General features: G+C 42.0%; 2 protein-coding genes across 2 annotated transcripts; both read right to left on the bottom strand.

Annotated features, from left to right (window-relative positions):
• Nucleotides 1–8,016: 8,016 nt before the first annotated feature.
• LOC134675321 (cecropin-like) lies at nucleotides 8,017–9,166 on the bottom strand. Its single transcript, XM_063533527.1, has 2 exons — nucleotides 8,978–9,166; nucleotides 8,017–8,257 (listed from the first exon to the last, which is right to left on the bottom strand). The coding sequence occupies exons 1-2, from the start codon at nucleotides 9,077–9,079 to the stop codon at nucleotides 8,165–8,167; spliced, it is 195 nt and encodes a 64-aa protein (XP_063389597.1). The 5' UTR covers nucleotides 9,080–9,166; the 3' UTR covers nucleotides 8,017–8,164.
• Nucleotides 9,167–12,823: 3,657 nt separating this feature from the next.
• LOC134675334 (uncharacterized) lies at nucleotides 12,824–17,291 on the bottom strand. The gene is made up of 4 exons (XM_063533541.1): nucleotides 17,249–17,291; nucleotides 15,792–15,924; nucleotides 14,266–14,363; nucleotides 12,824–12,921 (listed from the first exon to the last, which is right to left on the bottom strand). The coding sequence occupies exons 1-4, from the start codon at nucleotides 17,286–17,288 to the stop codon at nucleotides 12,824–12,826; spliced, it is 369 nt and encodes a 122-aa protein (XP_063389611.1). The 5' UTR covers nucleotides 17,289–17,291.
• Between the last annotated feature and the right edge of the window lie 2,806 nt (nucleotides 17,292–20,097).

Genomic DNA, 20,097 nt, shown 5'->3' with positions numbered 1-20,097 from the left:
GCGCCTTCTTCTACTGCGTGTGTATCGACGGCGCGCAGCCACGCAATCGTTCCGCAGTTGGCGGAGTTCTGGTCGCCACCAGTACACTCGTCGCTTCGGCGAGAAAGGTTTAGCCCTCGGCATCGCTGCGTCGCACACGCGGATCATTGCAGCGCCGAGTTGTTCGGCCTCATGCTCAACCCTTACTTCCGCTGGAAAATTACTGTGCCCCCAGGACTCGACTATGGCTGCTTCTTTTGCGAGCTGTCTGTCTAGCTTCGTTACATTCCACTTTGGGCTGTCCCCTGTAGCCGGTCGATTTCCCCTAGTGGCAGCAGGAAGAGTTACGACATCAAAACGAATATATCGGTGATCCGATGCCGTCTCTGCATCAACCACCACCCTCCAGTTTTGAGCACGGCGTGCTAAGGCGTTTGACGCAAAAGTTATGTCCACTATTGACTCTCCTTGTGGCCTCACGCACGTGCTTTCCGACCCGGTGTTGAGAACAGCCAGTCCTAATGATATCGACCACTCTTCTAGGACTTCCCCTTTGACGTCTGTCGCTGGACATCCCCACGCCGTGGATTTGGCATTGAAGTCTCCGGCCACCAGCACAGGGATTGGGGATATTTGTCCGACCAGGGCGCCGACATCCGAAATCACCTGCTCGAACTCAGGGAGCGTGAGACTAGGTGGGAAATATACGCCAATGAAAGCGATGCCACCTATAACAGCAAGCACGAACCCTCTCCCTCTCACAACATTCTCAAGGGATCCAGTTGTAGCCGGTGCTATAATGGCTACTGTATTGTTGTGGTCTGAGGCCCAGTCGTCCCGATTGGGGATAAAGTAGGGCTCCGAGACCACAGCCACATCTATTTGCCATTCCGCCATAGCTTGCACCAAAAGGTCCTGGGCCATGACACAGTGGTTAGTATTCACCTGCAGACACTTAAGAGCCATATTATTGTGTGGTTTCCATGGGTTCCGCCTCGTCCTCTTGGGATTGGTTGTTGGGCCGATCAGAAGGATGTAACTGAGAAGATCCACTTTCGCTCGTTGGTTTACCTACTCTTTTCGCCTTTTGGGGTTTTCCGCCATAGCAACCTTTGCTGCCCAGCGAGTGTGTTGCCGGTTTTCCAGCAGCCTCACAAATAGCACAATGCGGGTCAGTAGCAGAGCATTCTCTAGCCTTGTGTCCGGGTTGACCGCAGCGGAAACAAATGCTACTACGGTCTATACCCCTGTCACATTTCGCACCTACGTGTCCTTCTTCGAGGCAACGGTAGCATCTTAGTGGCCTGGCTTCCAGTAGCACCACCCGCGCTGATACCCATCCGACTTTGAGACGGCCCACTTCAACCACTTTCTTTGCTGCTACTACCGGACAGCTTAGCCAGAGCGACCCATATCCATTATGATTACGAGATATAACGCCGGACTTGATTGCGTCAGCGGCACAACCGCCCTCTGCAGCCAGTGCTGCTACTACCTCTTCAGTGGTTGCGGAGTCGTCCACTCCAGAAACGCGAATTTCCGCACATTTAACAGGCCGCTGAATATGCACGTCGGTGCCGACAACCTCTCGGAGTTTGGCGGCCAGATCATCGGCTGCCTTCTCTGCGTTTTCTGTTTCCGGGGGAATTTCCAACATTCGAGCACCCGTTGCCGCGGTTTTGAAGCGCAATTGAGAGATGCCAATTTCCTCCAATTTAATGTTCCCTTTAGCCTTGGCCAGGACCGTCTCGTACTTTACTCCTTGCTCCGCTGCTTCTGGCTTCAGCGTTAGAGTAATAACAGCAGTTCTAGGCGGCTTGAGTTTGGTTTTCCGCGGGGTCGACTTAGGGGCATTTTTGCGCGCCTTGGTCCCATTGGCCGCCTGGCTTGTCGCCTTTCCTTGGCTTTTTTTGCCCGTTATAGTACTCCATTTTTGTTTCGTGGGCTCCGAACTCGGACTCGATCGAACGGTAGGTGCCGCAGGTGCCTGTCTGACCGCGGCCGCTTCCTGAGCTGCCAAGCTGGTACGCTTGCCCTTTTTGCTTTTTTGGGCTGTAGTTTGTTTTCCGCCAGTAGAGACCGGAGCAGCGGTCGCAATTGAGTTCGCAGCTGCCTGGGATTGGGCGGTTGATGTGCTAGGCTCTTGGACATCTGGCACGGCGCGAGTAGCTTTCGCTGCTTTTCGGTCGGCTGCTAATGGTGGCCTCAACCGAGGTTCCGGCAGCAGACGGCACTCTAAGCCTTCTAGTCGGGCGTTCAGAATATTGCTGAACTGATCGCGTGTGGAATGTGAGACTTCTTCAATTAGACGGCGAATGTCAGGCTCAGCAACCGCTGTAGGTTGCCTTCGCAACTCGTCAACCTGTATTCTTAATTCGGACAACTGCCATGACAGTTGCGCATTTGCTGCCTCTAGGCGAGTAACTTCTTCTGTGGCAGTGCGGGACCGAACCTCCGCAAAAGCGGCTCCGATTTTAGCCACAGACGCTTTTAAATCTCTCTGGTATGTGCCTTTTAGGTGGCCCGACGTATTCGTGACATGTAGTATCGTGCTCAAAGCATCTTGTACGTCCTTGTTTAGAGCAGCAAAAGTTTGCTCATCAGGTTGACTGCCGGGGAGCACCTGGCGCGTCATCAGGCGTTCTGCTTGCTCTCGAGCCACTGTTTCCGCTAATGCATTATTAGGGGCGGCCAGATCTTTTTCCGCCTGTAATTGTCTTTTTCGCGCTTTTTCTGCGCTGAGGTGCACCTGGGATTTTCCACAATCCACGTAATGCCCTGATGTTGGCGGCCGGCCTCTACCCCGTTTTGGTGTTATCTTGGAGAATTTGTTTTGGTGTTTTGGAGTGGCACCTTCACTGAGTGCCCCGACATCACTCTCTGAGGCGGAGGATACGCTGAGCTCATCAGCCGGTCTTTTTTCTCCCTTTCTACGCCAGTACTTGGTATTGAGACCTTCTGCTTTTGATCCCACTGTCTTCATACTGGCTACTGAAGAGTCTGACTCTGAGAGCCGTGTTATTCTGACGGACGACTGCATCTGTGAGGTTCCAGTGTCCTCAGACTGAAAACCTGTGCCCAGCGCTTTTTCGACTTCAACTCCAGAACATTCTCCTCCTTCATATATCATCTCATGTAACTCTGTAACTTCACTCTCTGAGGGGGCCGCTGTAGTTGTTGTCCTAACCCTAGTTTCGACAGCTTTGTCACGAGCCGATGCACGGGTGACCCGGCCATTTGTGTCTCGCGACGGCGAACCGCCGCCCCTCAGTCTTAATATGCCCAAATTACCATTTGAGCGCTCTCCCGCGTTCAAGCAAAGGTCAGTGGTGTTGGAGTACGACATCGGGCCGCAGTCTTTCACCTTCCATTCGACAAAATCCTGATTCCATAATGCATCAGAGTCCGTTTTCATTGCGCCAAGGTTGTGTTCACGAAGACCGGCACCCTGCCGGCCTACGAGGCGATTGTTGCCCACCCCTGCATACGAAGGGCAACCGCCCACCGAAGTGAGCGGACGGGATTCCTCCTTTCGGAGACCCGCCAGGGGACTTTTTTCACAATTCACCTTCATGATTCCTAATGCGATGACTCCACATCGTCGTCTCTTTTTTCGGGGGTGAGCTCCCCCGCACGCTAGGCACTGGACTCCCTCCAGCCATGCATCCCATCGGCACGATCCGCTCACCTTGGGATTGGGGATTTATTATAGTGGTTGTCTCCACGTAGCGCTGCTCTCAGTGAGTAGCGCCCCCGACCCGCTCAGTGCGGGTTGCGGGTTGCCCGACGGGAGGCCTAAACCAACCCAGCAGCCACATACCGTGACTGCCAGACCCGCCGCGCCGCAAGCCTTGAAGGCTCGCCATCCCACGCCGCCAAGCGGCTGCTGGCCCTGAATCGGACCCCGACAACAAGCGATGCAAACGCACCACCTCCAAGACGGCTGCATCCCCTGACGCCTCAGATTAGCTGAGGCATGTCGGGAGCAGCCAACCAACACAAACACGGCACTAAAGCCAACGCAGGAGAAGACTCGACTGCCATGCCCACACTGTGACTGGTAGTTAGCAGAGGGAAAACAGCTAACGCGCAACTGAACGGCTATCCCCCCCCTCCCAGGGTGCACCACGAGGAGGTCTACCAATCCCGCACCCCGCCATTAAACAAACCTAACCTAACCTAACCTATCTACAGAGTAACCTTAAGAAAATCCTGAAAGTTAACGGTTTCAGTTTTATGACTAACGATAATATGACAAACAATACATTATGACTTAAAACTTTATGGGAAACAAAGGCACCCGGTTTTGAACTCTTAGCCCCACTTGCACCATCCCACTAACCCAGGGTTAACTAGTTAAACTGTTAACTCAGTATCGAATTGTACTAGTAACCATGGTAACTCCAGGTTTAACTGGTTAACCCAGGGTTATTGAATGGTGCAAGTCGCCCTTATAGAAATAAAAGAAAGTTCTAAATTCAAAAGCGCAAAAATTTACTTGGGTCTTACGAGGTTAAGGCCCACTGGCACCATTCCACTAACCCAGGGTTAACCGGTTAAACCTGGAGTTACCATGGTTACCAGTACAATGTGACACTAAGTTAACGGTTTAACCCAGTGGTGGGCAAACTTTTTTCATGGGGGGCCAGAAAGTTTAGGAAATTTAAGTGGAGGGCCAGAATTGTAGCCAAAATTTATTTTAATTTGCGGTAATAGTGGGCCAAAGCCATATACTAATTATTTCATAGGACCGGCGGCGGGCCGGATAAAATCCATTGGCGGGCCGGAGATGGCCCACGGGCCGTACTTTGCCCACCACTGGACTTTAACCGCTTAACCTCGGGTTAGTGGGATGGTGCAAGTGGCCCTAAGAATGTTAAGATTGAGATGTTTACAGATTCGGCAAAATCTGCCGAAACTGTAAACTCGTTCATAGAAACATTTTATTTCCCTCAGAATTATGTAATGCCTTCTGCGCGAAAATTTACAACTAGGGAATGCTCCCGGTACTGAGCTTGTATGGCGAGAACCGGGAATTCCCGGTTCCGGTACTGTATTTGTATAGAAAACAAGTACCAGGAGCACTCCCTATTTACAACCATAGACACAATTTACAATCCTCTAGAGTCTAGAGGATACAGCAGGAACTCGGTCTAGATAGAGTCTATCTAGACCGAGTTTAGAGCAATTATTTCATGCAACCGATGATGCCGAAAATGCGGGGGCGCGGGACGAGGTGAGCGAAGTCCCGTGCCGTGATTGGTCCGTTCAAAGACACGGACGTCACACAAAGACACTTTGGACTCGGACATGGAGTAAAATTACCGTATGCGTGGCGCGACTATGCTGTCTGGAGGATGTTTTGTCTGTGTTTACAACCAAATATTACATCGCAGATGACCAACCTTTCCGGCGGTTTTTATCTCTTTTTTATCGCAGTTTTATCTTTATCGCTTTCGCTTTTAATTTTCAGTTTAAAATAAGTACTTTGCGGTAGATAAAATTGAGTTTATAAAGCTTTGCTTCCCGGTATCCTAAGCGCTTTGCTTGCGGCGTGGTCACGAGTGATGTGAAAATAAAACGAAATGTAAAATTGTAAAGCAAAGACCGCCAGGCTGAAGTGGGACTGGGCGGGTCACGTCTGCCACATGTATCCGGATAGGGGGGCTAGTATAGCCACCAAGTGGATGCCGCAAAAGAAGCGCGGACGTGGCAGGCCCAGACGGAGATGGCGGGATGACTTGGACGCCTTCATCAGTGGCTGGCAGGAGAAGGCACTACAACGGGAGTCATGGAAATCAGGGGGAGAGGCCTTTGCCCAGCAGTGGGACACCACAACAGGCTAACTAAAAAAAAAAATATCTACATGACCTAGTTTAAAACATAACTCCAACAATTATTGAGTGGTATATAACATACTAGGGAGTCGTTTGGTAAATATTGAATTTTACTTGCTGAAAATACCTAATGTTACCTATTATCACTCATCCAAATTTTGACCTAAAAAACAAAATATTCGCCAACCGTCTCGTCTGATGTGCCTTATATTAGAACCTTAATATACTAAAAATAGGCTAGGCTAAATAGCTGAGGAATATTGCCTTTTTTTGTACAAAACCCTACAAATAGGTTTAACGTCTTTTCGCCGAACTGAAGGCCTTTCTCTATATTAATAAACAACCTCCTATAAACGGGATATTGCCAATTTCTTAGGCCTTAAGTATTTTATCGGCTAGTATTAATTTTTATTTCTTTGTTGTGTCTATATTCAGGACAAGAGGCGTATTCTGACCATTAAATAATAATGTCACATCATACTATTTTAGTACCTACGTATCATACCTACTCATTCATACCGGGTGTGGCCTGTAATACGAGCAAATAATTAAAACATAAATTGCACTCCTCAAACGGTGACACTTTTCTTCAACAACTTTTAAAAAATATGAATTATTTAGTCCCTATTTTTCATACAAAATAACTATTATCTTCAATGGACGCCATCGCCACGCCATATCATAGTGATTGACGTTGCTTGTCATTGTCACGCCTTAAACATAACAAAATTCGCAATACATTGCGTCTTAGAATAAACTAAGTGTATTAAAAATCAAACCACAAGTTATTTTTAAAAGTTGCTGAAGAAATGTTGGTCAGTATGAGGAGTCACAGACAAAATATCGTCCAGACTGAGCATAGTCGCGCTACCCCCTCTGCCATGCATACGGTAAATTTACTCCATGTTCGAGTCGAAAGTGTCTTTGTGTGACGTCCGTGTCTTTGAACGGACCAATCACGGCATGGGACTTCGCTAACCTCGTCCCGCGCACCCCCGCATTTTTGGCATCATCGGTTTCATGAAATAATTGCTCTCAACTCGGTCTAGAGGATTCCTAGTCTATGATGAGGAGTACAGCATACAGTTTAATATTTTGCTCGTATTACAGGCCACACCCGGTATAGGAACTAGTACCTACCTATTGGTGTGAGAAACGTATTTTTAAAATCCAAATACGCGTCCCTCAATACCATTGATGATCTAAGACATTTAAGATTCAGTCAGTAACGGAAAGGTTTAACAAAAACCTATTTTTTTGCCATGGCCCAAAGCTTATGGCTCCTCTACACGATGGGCCAGCGCCAGCCACTCCAAGGGACGCAGCTATGCGATAGAATGAGATAGCAATATCACTTGCTCCCTCTAACGCATAAATGCGTCCCTTGTAGTGGCCGACGTTGGCCCATCGTGTAGAGAAGCCATTACCGATTAAATCGGCAAACGCATCGCAATAATTGGAGCAGTTATTTCAACAAAAATTACTAGCGGCGAATGTAGGTCCTTTTATCATTGGACTTGACAGATAGGTACAGGGCTATTACCGCGAAAATCGAAGTTAGCAAATTGCGGGGTTTTTTCTCTGTCACTCTAATTACGCCTTCGTTGGAGTAAAAGAGAAAGATCCCCGCAAATTGCGAATTTCTGTTTTCGCGGTAGCCGCTCAGAGCGGTGGTATCAACGCCACCGCAGTAATGTCGCAGCAGAAATGGAGCTGCAGTTGACTTAAGCGTGATTCGAGTCCACATATGTATAAAGTAAAAGCAGGGGTGCGAAACTCTTCCCTTCGTGCAAACTCGGCTCCGTTCAGCTCAGCATTGCTCCGAGCAATTATTATTAGGGTTGACACAACTTGACTTCCCTTTGCGTGTACGACCACAGAAAAGATTATTTATTCTGTGGTATAAGTAAGGTGAGATTGAAAAGAAAAATATTTGTGACTTATGATTTATAATAATATAGTGTATTTTAATAAAATTGATACAATTTTATATTCAAAACATCTTCACAATTCAAGTGACAATTATTCGACAAAATACTCTCTTATTATTGGCTTTCTAATTTTGATACACATGTTTATGAAAACATTACATACTTACATTTTAAAATAAATTCATTAAAAAATAACACATACAAAACACATAAAAAATAGTACATACTTATTTCTAAAGAAATTACTAAATTCCAGATGACTTTTGGACTGCAAGAAGTTTCTCTATTCCATAAATAAAACTTAAGTACTATTAAAGTCTTCAAGATTCATGTCGGCTTTTCACCGTTATCAAAACATCTGTCTACTCAAACTTAGTAAAGAAAGAGAGAGAGGGAAGATGCGTCAACGCCATTTTGTTATCCTTTAGCAATGGTCGCGGCTTGACCGACGACGGCTACCGCGGGACCAGCTTTGATGATGCCGTCACGGATGTTTCGTCCCGCTTTTTCCTGTAATAAATGATGAAACAGAATTAGTAATTTCATACACGATCATTGTGCCTACATTCGGCTTATGTGAAGTTTTTGAGCGACGCACGACACGGTGAAAATATGAACTTTTGTGGGACAACATCTTCATACCATTTGGCAGTTGCCAACTGTCAAGTAATGTGGTTTGTCCTTAGCAAAAAAGTTGTTAAATAAATAAATAAAAAGAGCAATATATCCTATACCCACTAGGGCGGCGCCACAGTCGTACATAGAGCGAATAAAAATCAATATTATGACAAGACTTTAAAACTGAGATCGTAAAGTTTTATAACATTAAGATTAAGACTCTTAAGCCCTCCTAAACTCTTGACATTCAATTTTAAAAGCAATAAAGTTTCTATTAAATTAACACTTTAATTAAAAGGAGATCATTGAATCCAGAATGAACTTTATAGATTTAGTTTTTGATAATATTTATTAAAGACAGTTTACTTAATTTTTTTTATAAGTACTTAATACTTATCTTTTTGTTTTGACTTTATAGGACAGGTAGATGTATACTATCAAACAATACTAAGCAGTACAATACAGTTAATTTAAAAAATATATACTCATCCCTCCTTTTAGGGTTATAATAATAACATAAAAAGTACTTCAATTACCAATGGCCCTTAACAAACTATATATACATAATTTAATTATGGCAAAATGTATTAGAAGACCCAAATGTATACATACCAATTTTTTAAACGGGTTCCACCGAGGGTTGGGTGCCCCTGACACCGCGCTCAAAGCCAGCACGCAGGCGAACACGAAAAACAAAACACGACCGAAGTTCATTTTGAATTTAGAATGTTCGAATTTCAAACTGTCCTGAACGTTACGTTCGCACGATTGACAAGTGAATGATGGTCGAACACTTTAACGTTCTTTATATTGGTAGATAATAACAATTTTATTTCTGCAATCACTAAAGTTAGAGTCAGTCTGAAATGGACTTTATTCGCTGGTGATAAGGCGCCGAGTAGGTTTCTGTAACGGTAAATGATACAAAGTTCAGTACGGGTCAAACAGGGATCTCCCGAATAGCTCGATTATAGTGATTCCCCTTTTTGCACCAGTTAAATCTTCTTGCAATTTTGAAATAATGTGGAACGAATTTAAGTGAGCGTAGATTTTTGTTCTATTTTGTAACATTTTTACCGTCCGAAAGATAATTTCAATAATGGTAACTAGTTTTAGGTACTAAAATACTTACGTTAAATACTCTTTAATGCAAAACTCAAAGTTTAAATAAGGTTAAGTACTACAGTCGCCATCAGATATATCGGAGCGGCCAAGGTGTTCACAATATCTGAACACGCACTCTAACGCCTTGACAATAGGGGCGTGTTCAGATATTTGTGAGCACCTGGGCCGCTCCGATATATCTGATGGCGACTGTGCAAGAGTAAAAACCAAATGCACGATAAAAAAAAAACATTAAAAAATATATTTTAAATGAGTATTTCAGTATTCACGGAGCTTTCTAGTTTCAAGTTACTTCTCAGAGTAATGTGTATAGTAGTCTCTTATAATAATTTAGGTATATAATATATCTAATATTATATATTTCCTCGTACAGCCCACGGTTCTACACGTAGTACTAATTAGCTCAATTTAATTTAAACCATTTGGAACAGAGTAGCACTTCTTTTATTTCGGTCGATTTCAAAACAAAATAAATTCGACCATATTTTCTTCTTCAAATTTAACTGTCATTTTTAAGGTTCCGTACCCAAAGGGTAAAACGGGACCCTATTACTAAGACTCCGCTGCCCGTCCGTCTGTCACCAGGCTGTATCTCACTAACCGTGATAGAATAGACCGAGATAGACAGTTGAAATTTTCACAGATGATGTATTTCTGTTGCCGCTATAACACCAAATACTAAAAAGTACGGAACCCTCGGTGGACGAGTCCAACTCGCACTTGTCCGGTTTTTTATTACGTATAGAGGGTAAATTCATGTTACATATAAAAATTATAGGATTAAGATATTCATCGCAGTGAACAAAATTCAAACACAGCAGAACTAGAACATAATAGAAAAGCTAGAAACACATATCCTAGCCCTTTTTACACCCTTCTGAAACCAACTTACCAAAACACACGTAAAACTGATACGTCATCATAAATAACTTACAATTTGCATTAAAACTGTGTGATTTCGCTTTCGCGGGCCGCATTGATAACGCGGTGTTATGAGTTCAGAGGTTAAGAGGAAGGGGGAGATAAGAGGAAACCCCGACGTGGTTAAATACCTTATGGTGATTAATAAGTTGACAGATAAAATTTATTGTGAAACATAAATCATCTTATACTTTAAAGGTATAACATAAATCATCTTATACTTTAAAGGTATAAGATGATTTATGATGATTCACAATTTTTGGATCTGGGAAACGGCTCTAAAGATTTCGATCTAATGTAATCTAATCTAATTTCTAACTTATGGGGGTTTTCGGGGGCGAAAAATCAATCTAGCTGGGTCTTATCTCTGGGAAAACGCGTATTTTTGAGTTATTATAATTATGTTTTCCGAGCGAAGCTCGGTTCCCCAGATATTAATACCTACCTATAGGTACATATATTAACATGGACGAATCAACTTGAAAATTTACCCTAATGAGCCGATTTTTATTCTTACTACCCGCTTCTCGCCCGCGCCAGGCATTTACTGAGAGAAAAGGATAACAAAAACATACTTAGAATTACAAAAATAAACTTAATCCGGGGACAAAGAGAGTTAACTAATAGGAACAAATTGACTTTTGCAATATCTATTAGTTCTTGCAATTTCTATTAAGGTTTACTCGGGTAATTCCGAATGTCGAAAACTGTCGGTTAATCCGATAAGAGACTTTTATTATGATAGAATTAAGGGTGATTTTCATCTGAATTTCGGAATTATCCGACTTTCGGTATTACCCGAATACACCTTACACCTTACACCTGTTTGTTGAAATTAGATTTAGGATTACTGAGCTGTTTGTAGAAATAAATAAACTTTACAGAAATAGTGAAACGTCTATAATTATTACTAAACTTCATTTTTTCCTCCAGTACAGAACTGTTTTATTAATTCCTGGTTTAGTTTACTAATGATTTTTCTCTCAGTGTTGGCTCACTCAGCGATTTAGTCGCGTCGCTGCAAGTTACAAGCGGCCGACACCAATGGCAACGCGTCGCTGTCATTGTCAATTTCCATAGTAAAATGAACAGTATTGCAGCTGCAATTGGAAATGGAATGTCACTCTTATAGACACCAAAATTGGTGTCGGCCGCTTGTAACTTGCAGCGACGCGACTAAATCGCTGAGTGAGCCAACACTGAGAGAAAAATCATTAGTAAACTAAACCAGAAATTAATAAAACAGTTCTGTACTGGAGGAAAAAATGAAGTTTAGTAATAATTATAGACGTTTCACTATTTCTGTAAAGTTTATTTATTTCTTTTAGCCATAGTGGTTGCCGCGCGCCGCTACAATCGCGACGGCTCGCGCTTGCGCCACCTAGCGGTCATATCCGTCTTAATAGACGCGTTTTTTAGAGAGTGAGCTTCTGTACCTACTACTATTATTTATTCTGTGCCCGCACTAATGTGTTATGGCTCCTCTACACGATGGGCCAACGCCGGCCACTCCAAGGGACGCATTTATGCGTTAGAGGGAGCAAGTGATATTGCTATCTCATTCTACCGCATGGCTGCGTCCCTTGGAGTGGCCGGCGCTGGCCCATCGTGTAGAGGAGCTATTATGGACGAGTACGAGCGACATCCACGATAATCCACGTTCTACCACGGTCTACCGCGAACCACGCTCCGTCACCCTGTCACACTTTCGTACGAATTTACAAGTGCGACAGAGAGGCAACACGTCGAACGTGGTTCGCGGTAGGCCTTCAGATAGACCCTGGCCCCAATTTCACCACGGTGACAGGTGCGACAATTGTAAAACATCACTGTTGCTGTCGTCACAGGCATCCATGGGCTACGGTTACCGCTTACCATCGGGCCGTATTCCTCTTTGTCAGTTCAGTTTGTCAATTCATTCTATTATTAAAAAAACTTTATTATATCTAAAAAAATACAGATATTTCTCTTGCTAAGTTTATGACAATTGTCACAAGAAACACGACAATTGTCACGAAATTCCGACATATAACTCATTTCCTGTCAAGATTCACCGACAATTCTACAAATATGTCAACTAGAAAAAATAATTCTTGTTTCACAACATAATTGTATAATACATACAATTGGAGCAAAATGCCTGTCATGTTTGTAAGTATTTCTATAGAAAATATATTATAACATTGTAATAATATTACAACAGGTGACATATTATGTCACCTGTCGCCTGACTATAAAATTGTCGCTCGACATATGTCACTGACAATTTTATTGTAGCCGTGGTAAAATTGGGGCCAGTAGTCCGAATTCAGTCCAGTCGTTCTATAGAGGAAGGTAAATAAAAAAATCAGAGTTTCAAATACTCATAATTTTATTTATAAGAAGAAAATAGCGTAGACCATACTGGATAATTTATTTTAACAGCATTGAGGAATTTTCAGACTTTTTAGAAGAATCTCCAAATGTTCCGGTGCAGTTTTCTATTTTATCACTTAAATAATGCCATTGGTCTGAAATGTTGAATGAGTTAGTATCAATTTTATTATACTTATCAGGGCTATAACCGAAAATCGAAGTTCGCAAATTGCGGGGATTTTTCTCTGTCACTCTAATTACGCCTTCATTGGAATAAAAGAGAAAGATCCCCGCAATTTGCGAATTTCGGTTTTCGCGGTAGCCGCTCTGAACCCCTAGTAGGGGAGACCGAGGTGAGCTGTGACAGAGGAGAGTTGTGACACTGTCGATTTTTTGGAATCTATTAAATAAAAATCTAGGTGGTAATAGCGCGCGTTTGTTAGTTCAAGTTGCGAGCTAACAAACGCACACTGTTGCGACCTCACTAAGGGCCACTTGCACCACCCCACTAACCTGGGGTTAAGCGGTTAAACCGTTAACCTAGTGTCCAATTGTACTGGTAACCAAGGTAACTCCAGGTTTAACCGGTTAACCCCGTGTTAGTGGAATGGTGCAAGTGGGGCTAACAGTTATTAGATTCCAAAAAATCGACAATGTCACAACTCTCCTCTGTCACAACTCATCTCGGTCTCCCCTACAAATTTCATTTCATAGTGTGACGGGACTTTTTGGGAACTCAAAATCCCATACAAAATCACACTTAACGCAAACGCGTACGTCACGTCACGCTATCATATGAAATTTACACAACGGATACCTACCATCTAGGGTCATTGCGTCAGTTTACCGCCCAGTACCTGTTTTCGTCCACTTGGCGTAGTTGCTACAGAATTGCGTATAATTTGAATATATGCCTATATATTCGAGAAATGCGTATAATTTGAATATATGCCTGTATATTGAAATGATACGGAACCCTTCGTGCGCGGGTCCGACTCGCACTTAGCCGGTTTTTATTGGTATTTGAGAGTGGTGGATATTTTTTACTTTTGTTGCCGTCTGTACTTAATACTAAGTTGCTTTCATAATCGATGGTAACCTTTTGTACGTATATTGGCGGGCACTGTTCCTTTTGTAAGTATATTAATGGGCACTGTACCTTTTGTAAGTATGTTACGGACACTGTACCTTTTGTAAGTACATATAAGTATTAATGGGCACTGTACCTTTTGTAAGTATATTATGGGCACTGTGCCTTTTGTAAGCATATTAATGGACACTGAACCTTATGTAAGTACATAAATGGGCACTGTACCTTTTGTAAGTATATTAATGGGCACTGTACCTTTTGTAAGTATATTGACGAAGACTGTACCTTTTTTAAGTATATTGACGAGGACTATACCTTTTCTAAGTATATTAATAGGCACTGTACCTTTTGTAAGTATAAGTATTAATGGGCACTGTACCTTTTGTAAGTATATTAATGGGCACTGTACCTTTTTTACTGCGGCAGTTTTCATGAATCAGTTCGCACATGCTTTCGAATGATTGTTTACGATCAGTCATAGCGTTTACCCCGCAAATTGGTGAAATCCTGAAAAACGCGTATTATGGCTCCTCTACACGATGGACCAGCGCCGGCCAATCCAAGGGACGCAGCCATGCGATAGAATGAGATAACAATATCACTTGCTCCCTCTAACGCATAAATGCGTCCCTCGGAGTGGCCGGCGCTGGGCCATCCTGTAGAGGAGCCATTAATATTCACTTTCGTGCGAATTTACAAATGCGACAGAGAGGCAACCACGTCGTACGTTGATCGCGGTAGGCTGTCTGAACTCATTTATGCTTCGAGCAACACGGAAGGGAGGCGGCATTCGCACTATTTCCCCTCTGCCGAGGTAGAAGATTAGCGCGTCAATCTAATCTAGCGCGGGTAATAAAACTAGTTGCACTTGGATTTTTCACTAGACCGAGTCCAGACGCGCGCGTGAACACTGCTGCACAAAAATGCCTATTTGCTCGGTTTTTTGTTATAAAAAGAGGTCGGGGACATCAAATTTACAAAAAGAAAGTGTTACATTTCACATGTAATACTTTTTTTTACATATCATACGTTAAATTACATTTAAATACAATTATTATAGTCTCAAGTAAATGTTGGATTTATCGACTTTTCTCGCTCAGTACAAATTGCGGATCGGTCGAGCGACAAATCCGACTTCTCATCTCTCAGAATACAATGACATACTTCAACGAAAATGTGTTAGTGTGCGTGTTGTGACACTAGTCACTCGTCCGTACACAAAAAGAGATCGAGGTTTGCAAGATTTGTCTTTGACGTGTGTCATTTTCTATGTATTTGTGTCGTCATTACAGTTTGGATTTTGTATGTAAGTGTGTGAGAAATGCGACTGTGTGCACCTTTCCCCCCGCGAAAAATGGCAGAAAGATTTGTACGGCGAGATATCGCTTGGGCCCCTCCCTTCCGACGTGTCGGAAGCCGGTGTTGCTCGAAGCATTTATGCAATGTGTTACCAATATCTTATAGTATCTTAATGCTATCGAATCTTATGTTATCTTATCTAATCAGACACACTTACGTACGAATTTACGAGTGCGACAGAGTGGCAACAGTTTTTTTTATTTACCACATCGGTGGAAAACAAGCATACGGCCCGCCTGATGATAAGCAGTCACCGTACACTATGGACGCCTGCAACTCCAGAGGTGTTACATGCGCGTTGCCGACCTTTTAAAAACCTGTACACTCCTTTCCCTCTGAACTCATTCATGCAATTTGTTACCAATATCTTATAGTATCTTAATGTAATTGAATCTTATTTTATCCTATGTTATCTTATCTGATCTTATCTTATGTTAATATACTATAAGATATTGGTAACAAATTGCCTGAATGAGTTCAGAGGGTGTAGGAGTTCAGAGAGTATCTTAATGTTATTGAATCTTATTTTTTCCTATGTTATCTTATCTAATCTTATCTTATGTTATGTTATCTTACGTGTGTGGATTGAGACATTTTCTGAGCTCCTCCATACAATGGCTTGTGTCGTCATCAACGGACGTGCTATTGCCCTTTTTTAGGAATTTCAAGTCATCTGGGAGCTGCACAGGTGATACTGGATACAGAAACACTGAAAAAAGCGACACATGCTGAGTCTTATCCTTTTTGGAACCTCTCGCAGCCCTGTAACTTCAAATTTACCTAGATTTAAGCCTATTTTAATGTTGTTGTGTATGTGTGTTTCCAATAAAAGCATCATTCATTCATTCATTCATTCATTCATTCATTCATTCATTCATTCATTCATTCATAAAAATATGTTGTGTTACTAAAATTCTTTAAACTAAATGTGACGTTCCACGGAAAAAGGTACCTTATGGCAGCTGGCGCTTACGTAGCATAGCGCCGTAATAATATTGGAGCGGCGTTAATAATAGCGTAAGCGCCAACCGCCACAAGGTACCTTTACCCGTGGGACGTCACAAATTAGCTTTCTCTCATCTCATTCGCTTGCCCTTTCCCATTCGTTAGCGGTCGGCGCAGCATGTCTTTTTCTTCCATACCTCTCTCTCTCGCCCGTCATTTCATCATTCACTTGCGTCAGGCGTGGCTCACTCCGCGATTTCGTCGCTTTTCTACAGGTAGCTAAAAGTACATCCGTTCCACCCCAATTTTGGGGAAAAGCATAAGCCGCGCGTGGCGCTGTCGCCACCTAGCGGCCATATCTGCCCTGATCGTAACAGACGCGTTTTGTTTTGTTAGAGAGTGAGTCTTCTGTACCTAGTACTATTATTTATTCTGTGCTTGCGTTGCTAAATAAATGTGCTTTCTCTATTGAATCATATTTAAATATCTGGGAGACCGAGCTTTGCTCGGAAAACATAATTATGAAAACTCGAAAATGCGCGCTTTTCCAGAGTTAAGACCTAGCTAGATCGATTTTTCGCTTCCGTAAACCCCCATATAGAATTTCCCTCGAAATCGTTAGAGCCGTTTCCGAGATCCCCAAAATATACATATATATACTTAAATAAACAAGAATTGCTCGTTTAGGGCGCTTCCACATCTAGCGTCTTTCGAGCGTCGGCGTCTGTCGGCGTCTGGTCAGCGCTATGGAAAATGACGTCGCTGCGCAGTTGCGTCGACGTTGCGTCGAGCAGCGGCCATAGAGTTGTAGACGCCGACGCTCGAAAGACGCTAGATGTGGGGGGGGGGCTCATAGAGGTATTAGATTTGATGTCACGTGCACGTTCGAATTGGCCTGTATGTGTCATGGCTCCTCTACACGATGGGCCAACGCCGGCCACTCAATCTATTTTATGTAAGGAGGTCCCAATATTTATTTTTTATTCTCATATATATTTGGATTTTTTCTGAACTACATTAGTCATGAAAATATAGAAAAATATTATATTATTTTGAACAATGAAGTACATATTTAAATTAAACCTTACCCAAAATACATGGTATGATAAACAAAATGAATTTTAACATTTTGAGAACAGTTCGATTCGATTGTAATTTTAATATTGAGTCAATATGTGGTTTTAATGTCATACATTTTAATTACACTTTTCGTAATTAATTACGCACAATTTAGTGCTTAAAGTTAATTGCTAATTACTCAATTACAGCTTATCAGATTTAATACTGAAATAAATATTTCCTTAAACGAATGATTTTACTATACCGGGTGTGGCCTGTAACATGAGGAAATAATTAAAACATAGATTGTACTCCTCAAATGGTGACACTTTTGTTCAACAACTTTTAAAAATTATGAAGTATTTAGACTCCCTATTTTTTATACAAAGTAAATATGTATTATCTTCAATGGACGCCATCGCCACGCCATATCATTGTAATTGACGTTGCTTGTCACGCCTTAAACATAACAGAATTCGCAATACATTGCGTCTTGGAATAAATTTTAAAGTGTATTAAAAATCAAACCACAAGTTATTTTTAAAAGTTGCTGAACAAATGTTGGCCAGTATGAGGAGTACAGCCTACAGTTTAATTTTTTGCTCATATTACAGGCCACACCCGGTAGATAACATTTTTATGGTAATTCTTTATCCATAAAACTTTACGGGCCTGATTTAGTTAAATTATGTTTTATCCCTTTCTTACAAATACATAAGTCAAAATGACAGATAAGGACAAACGATTATTAGTCAGTCATTAGGTACTCACATCTATTAGAGGCATGTAAAATGAGACTAATAAAAATAGTAGATTCCGAATCGTTTTTTTAGAGTTCCGTATCCAAAGGATAAAAACGGGACCCTATTACTAAGACTCCAACTGTCTGCCTGTCCGTCTGTCTGACACCAGGCTAAATCTCATGAACCGTGATAGCTAGACAGTTGAGATTTTCACAGATGATTGTATTTCTGTTGCCGCTATACCAACATATACTATAAAGTACGGAACCCTCGGTGGGCGAGTCCGACTCGCACCTGTCCGGTTTTCACTCCTATCCATCAGACAGGTCCCTATTTCACCACGACAATTGTCGCAACTGTCACCGTGGTGAAATAGGGGCCTGCTGGCTTGAGTTCCGTTATCCCGCGAGTCCATACTTGAAGTCGCGCTAGATGTATGGACTTATGGAGCTGCGCGTGAGAACGAAACTGATGCTAGCAGATCTGGGACGTATAAACAAACTATAACCTCTAGCCGCCCAGAGGCCTATTAAAAGGTCTCTTGTTCCATTCCAATTTGAATCTTTATTTTGACAAATCAAAATTGCATTTGACTTGGCACGTTTTGACGTCTGGACGGCTAGAGGATAATACGGGCTGTACACACTTATCGAGAGTCCCGGGATAGGCCAAGAACGAGAAAACATAATTTTAAATCCAAACTCTCCTTCATAATCGTACCTATTATTAATCCATTTTTACGGTTCCGTAGCCAAACGGAACCCTTATGGATTCGTCATGTCTGTCTGTCTGTCCGTCCGTATGTCACAGCCACTTTTTTCCGAAACTATAAGAACTATATTACTGTTGAACTTGGTAGGTAAGTAGATGTATTCTGTGAATCGCATTAAGATTTTCACACAAAAATAGAAAAAAAAACGTTAAATTTTGGGGGTTCCCCATACTTAGAACTGAAATTCAAAAATTTTTTTTTCATCTAACCCATACTTTTTGGGTATATTTGGATAGCTTTTCAAAAATGATATTGAGGTTTGTAATTTTTTTTTTCTAAACTGAATAGTTTACGCGAGAGACACTTCCAAAGTGGTAAAATGTGTCCCCCCCCCTGTAACTTCTAAAATAAGGGGTCATCCATTAATTACGTCACACGAATTTATAGGTTTTTTGACCCCTCCCCCCCTCCTTGTCACACTCGGTCACATTTGGCAAACCCCCTCCCCCCTAGTGTGACGCCACGTTTTTTCTACGAAATCGCCAAATCGAATTAAGTAAGTACCTAAGTATTATTAATATTTTATCAAAATATTTTTGACGATATAAATATTAGTAATTTTATAACCCAAAACTGCTTAGGAAAGAAAATTAAACGAATAAGACCGATTATCGTTTTAAAAACTTGTTATTTAAATGTACAGCGAATAAAATAATTTAAATAAATTTTCGGTTACTGATGAAGTTAAAGTGACGTCACAAAGTTTGTGTCTCCCCCCTCCCCCATGTCACAATATGTCACATTTTGTTGACCCCCTCCCTCCCCCTAAACGTGTGATGTAATTAATGGATGACCCCTAAGAGAATGATAAAACTAAAAAAAATATAATTATGATGTACATTACCATGCAAACTTCCAACGAAAATTGGTTTGAACGAGATCTAGTAAGTGTTTTTTTTAATACGTCATAAATCGTAAACCGCAATTTTATTTTGTTACTTGCTGCTACGGAACCCTTCATGGGCGAGTCCGAGTCGCACTTGGCCGCTTTTTAGGGTTCCGTATTTTATTTGTAGAGCTTTTTAGTCGAATACAGAGTTAATTCATAGTCAAATAAATAAGGGGGATTTATTCGTATCAATTTTCAAGACGGGACTTCCCTAGCTAAGATGCTGACCCGATCGTGCTTTATCAAAACCAACCTTTTATTACCGCCCAACAAAGCCTTATTCACTCTTAATCTAATACAAATAGAGTTCATTTCAAATGACCTTCTTTTAATATTAAATGCAAATGTAACATTGTTCATTGGTATCGTTCCTTTGTACGTATACCTTAATTTCAAAAAAGCGTAAGTGAGTTTTCTTGTAGCAAAATGAATATACATATAGTTAACAAATCACCCATATAAAAGACCTCACGA

The sequence above is a fragment of the Cydia fagiglandana genome, chromosome 21 (assembly GCF_963556715.1).
Source record: "Cydia fagiglandana chromosome 21, ilCydFagi1.1, whole genome shotgun sequence".
Classification (NCBI taxonomy): Eukaryota; Metazoa; Arthropoda; class Insecta; order Lepidoptera; family Tortricidae; genus Cydia; species Cydia fagiglandana.
Note: the sequence above shows the minus strand (reverse complement) of the source record. Positions and strands in the feature narration are given on the sequence as shown.

Bases quoted from the DNA above. Each gene is read 5' to 3' on its own strand.
- LOC134675321 (XM_063533527.1), bottom strand. From the start codon at position 9,079: ATGAACTTCGGTCGTGTTTTGTTTTTCGTGTTCGCCTGCGTGCTGGCT. The intron at 8,258-8,977 runs GTATGTATACAT...CATTTATTACAG, and splicing joins GGAACCCGTTTAAAAAATTG to GAAAAAGCGGGACGAAACAT.
- LOC134675334 (XM_063533541.1), bottom strand. From the start codon at position 17,288: ATGTTAAAATTCATTTTGTTTATCATACCATGTATTTTGG. The intron at 15,925-17,248 runs GTAAGGTTTAAT...CGCTTTTTTCAG, and splicing joins TATCATACCATGTATTTTGG to TGTTTCTGTATCCAGTATCA. The intron at 14,364-15,791 runs GTAAGATAACAT...CGCGTTTTTCAG, and splicing joins AAATGTCTCAATCCACACAC to GATTTCACCAATTTGCGGGG.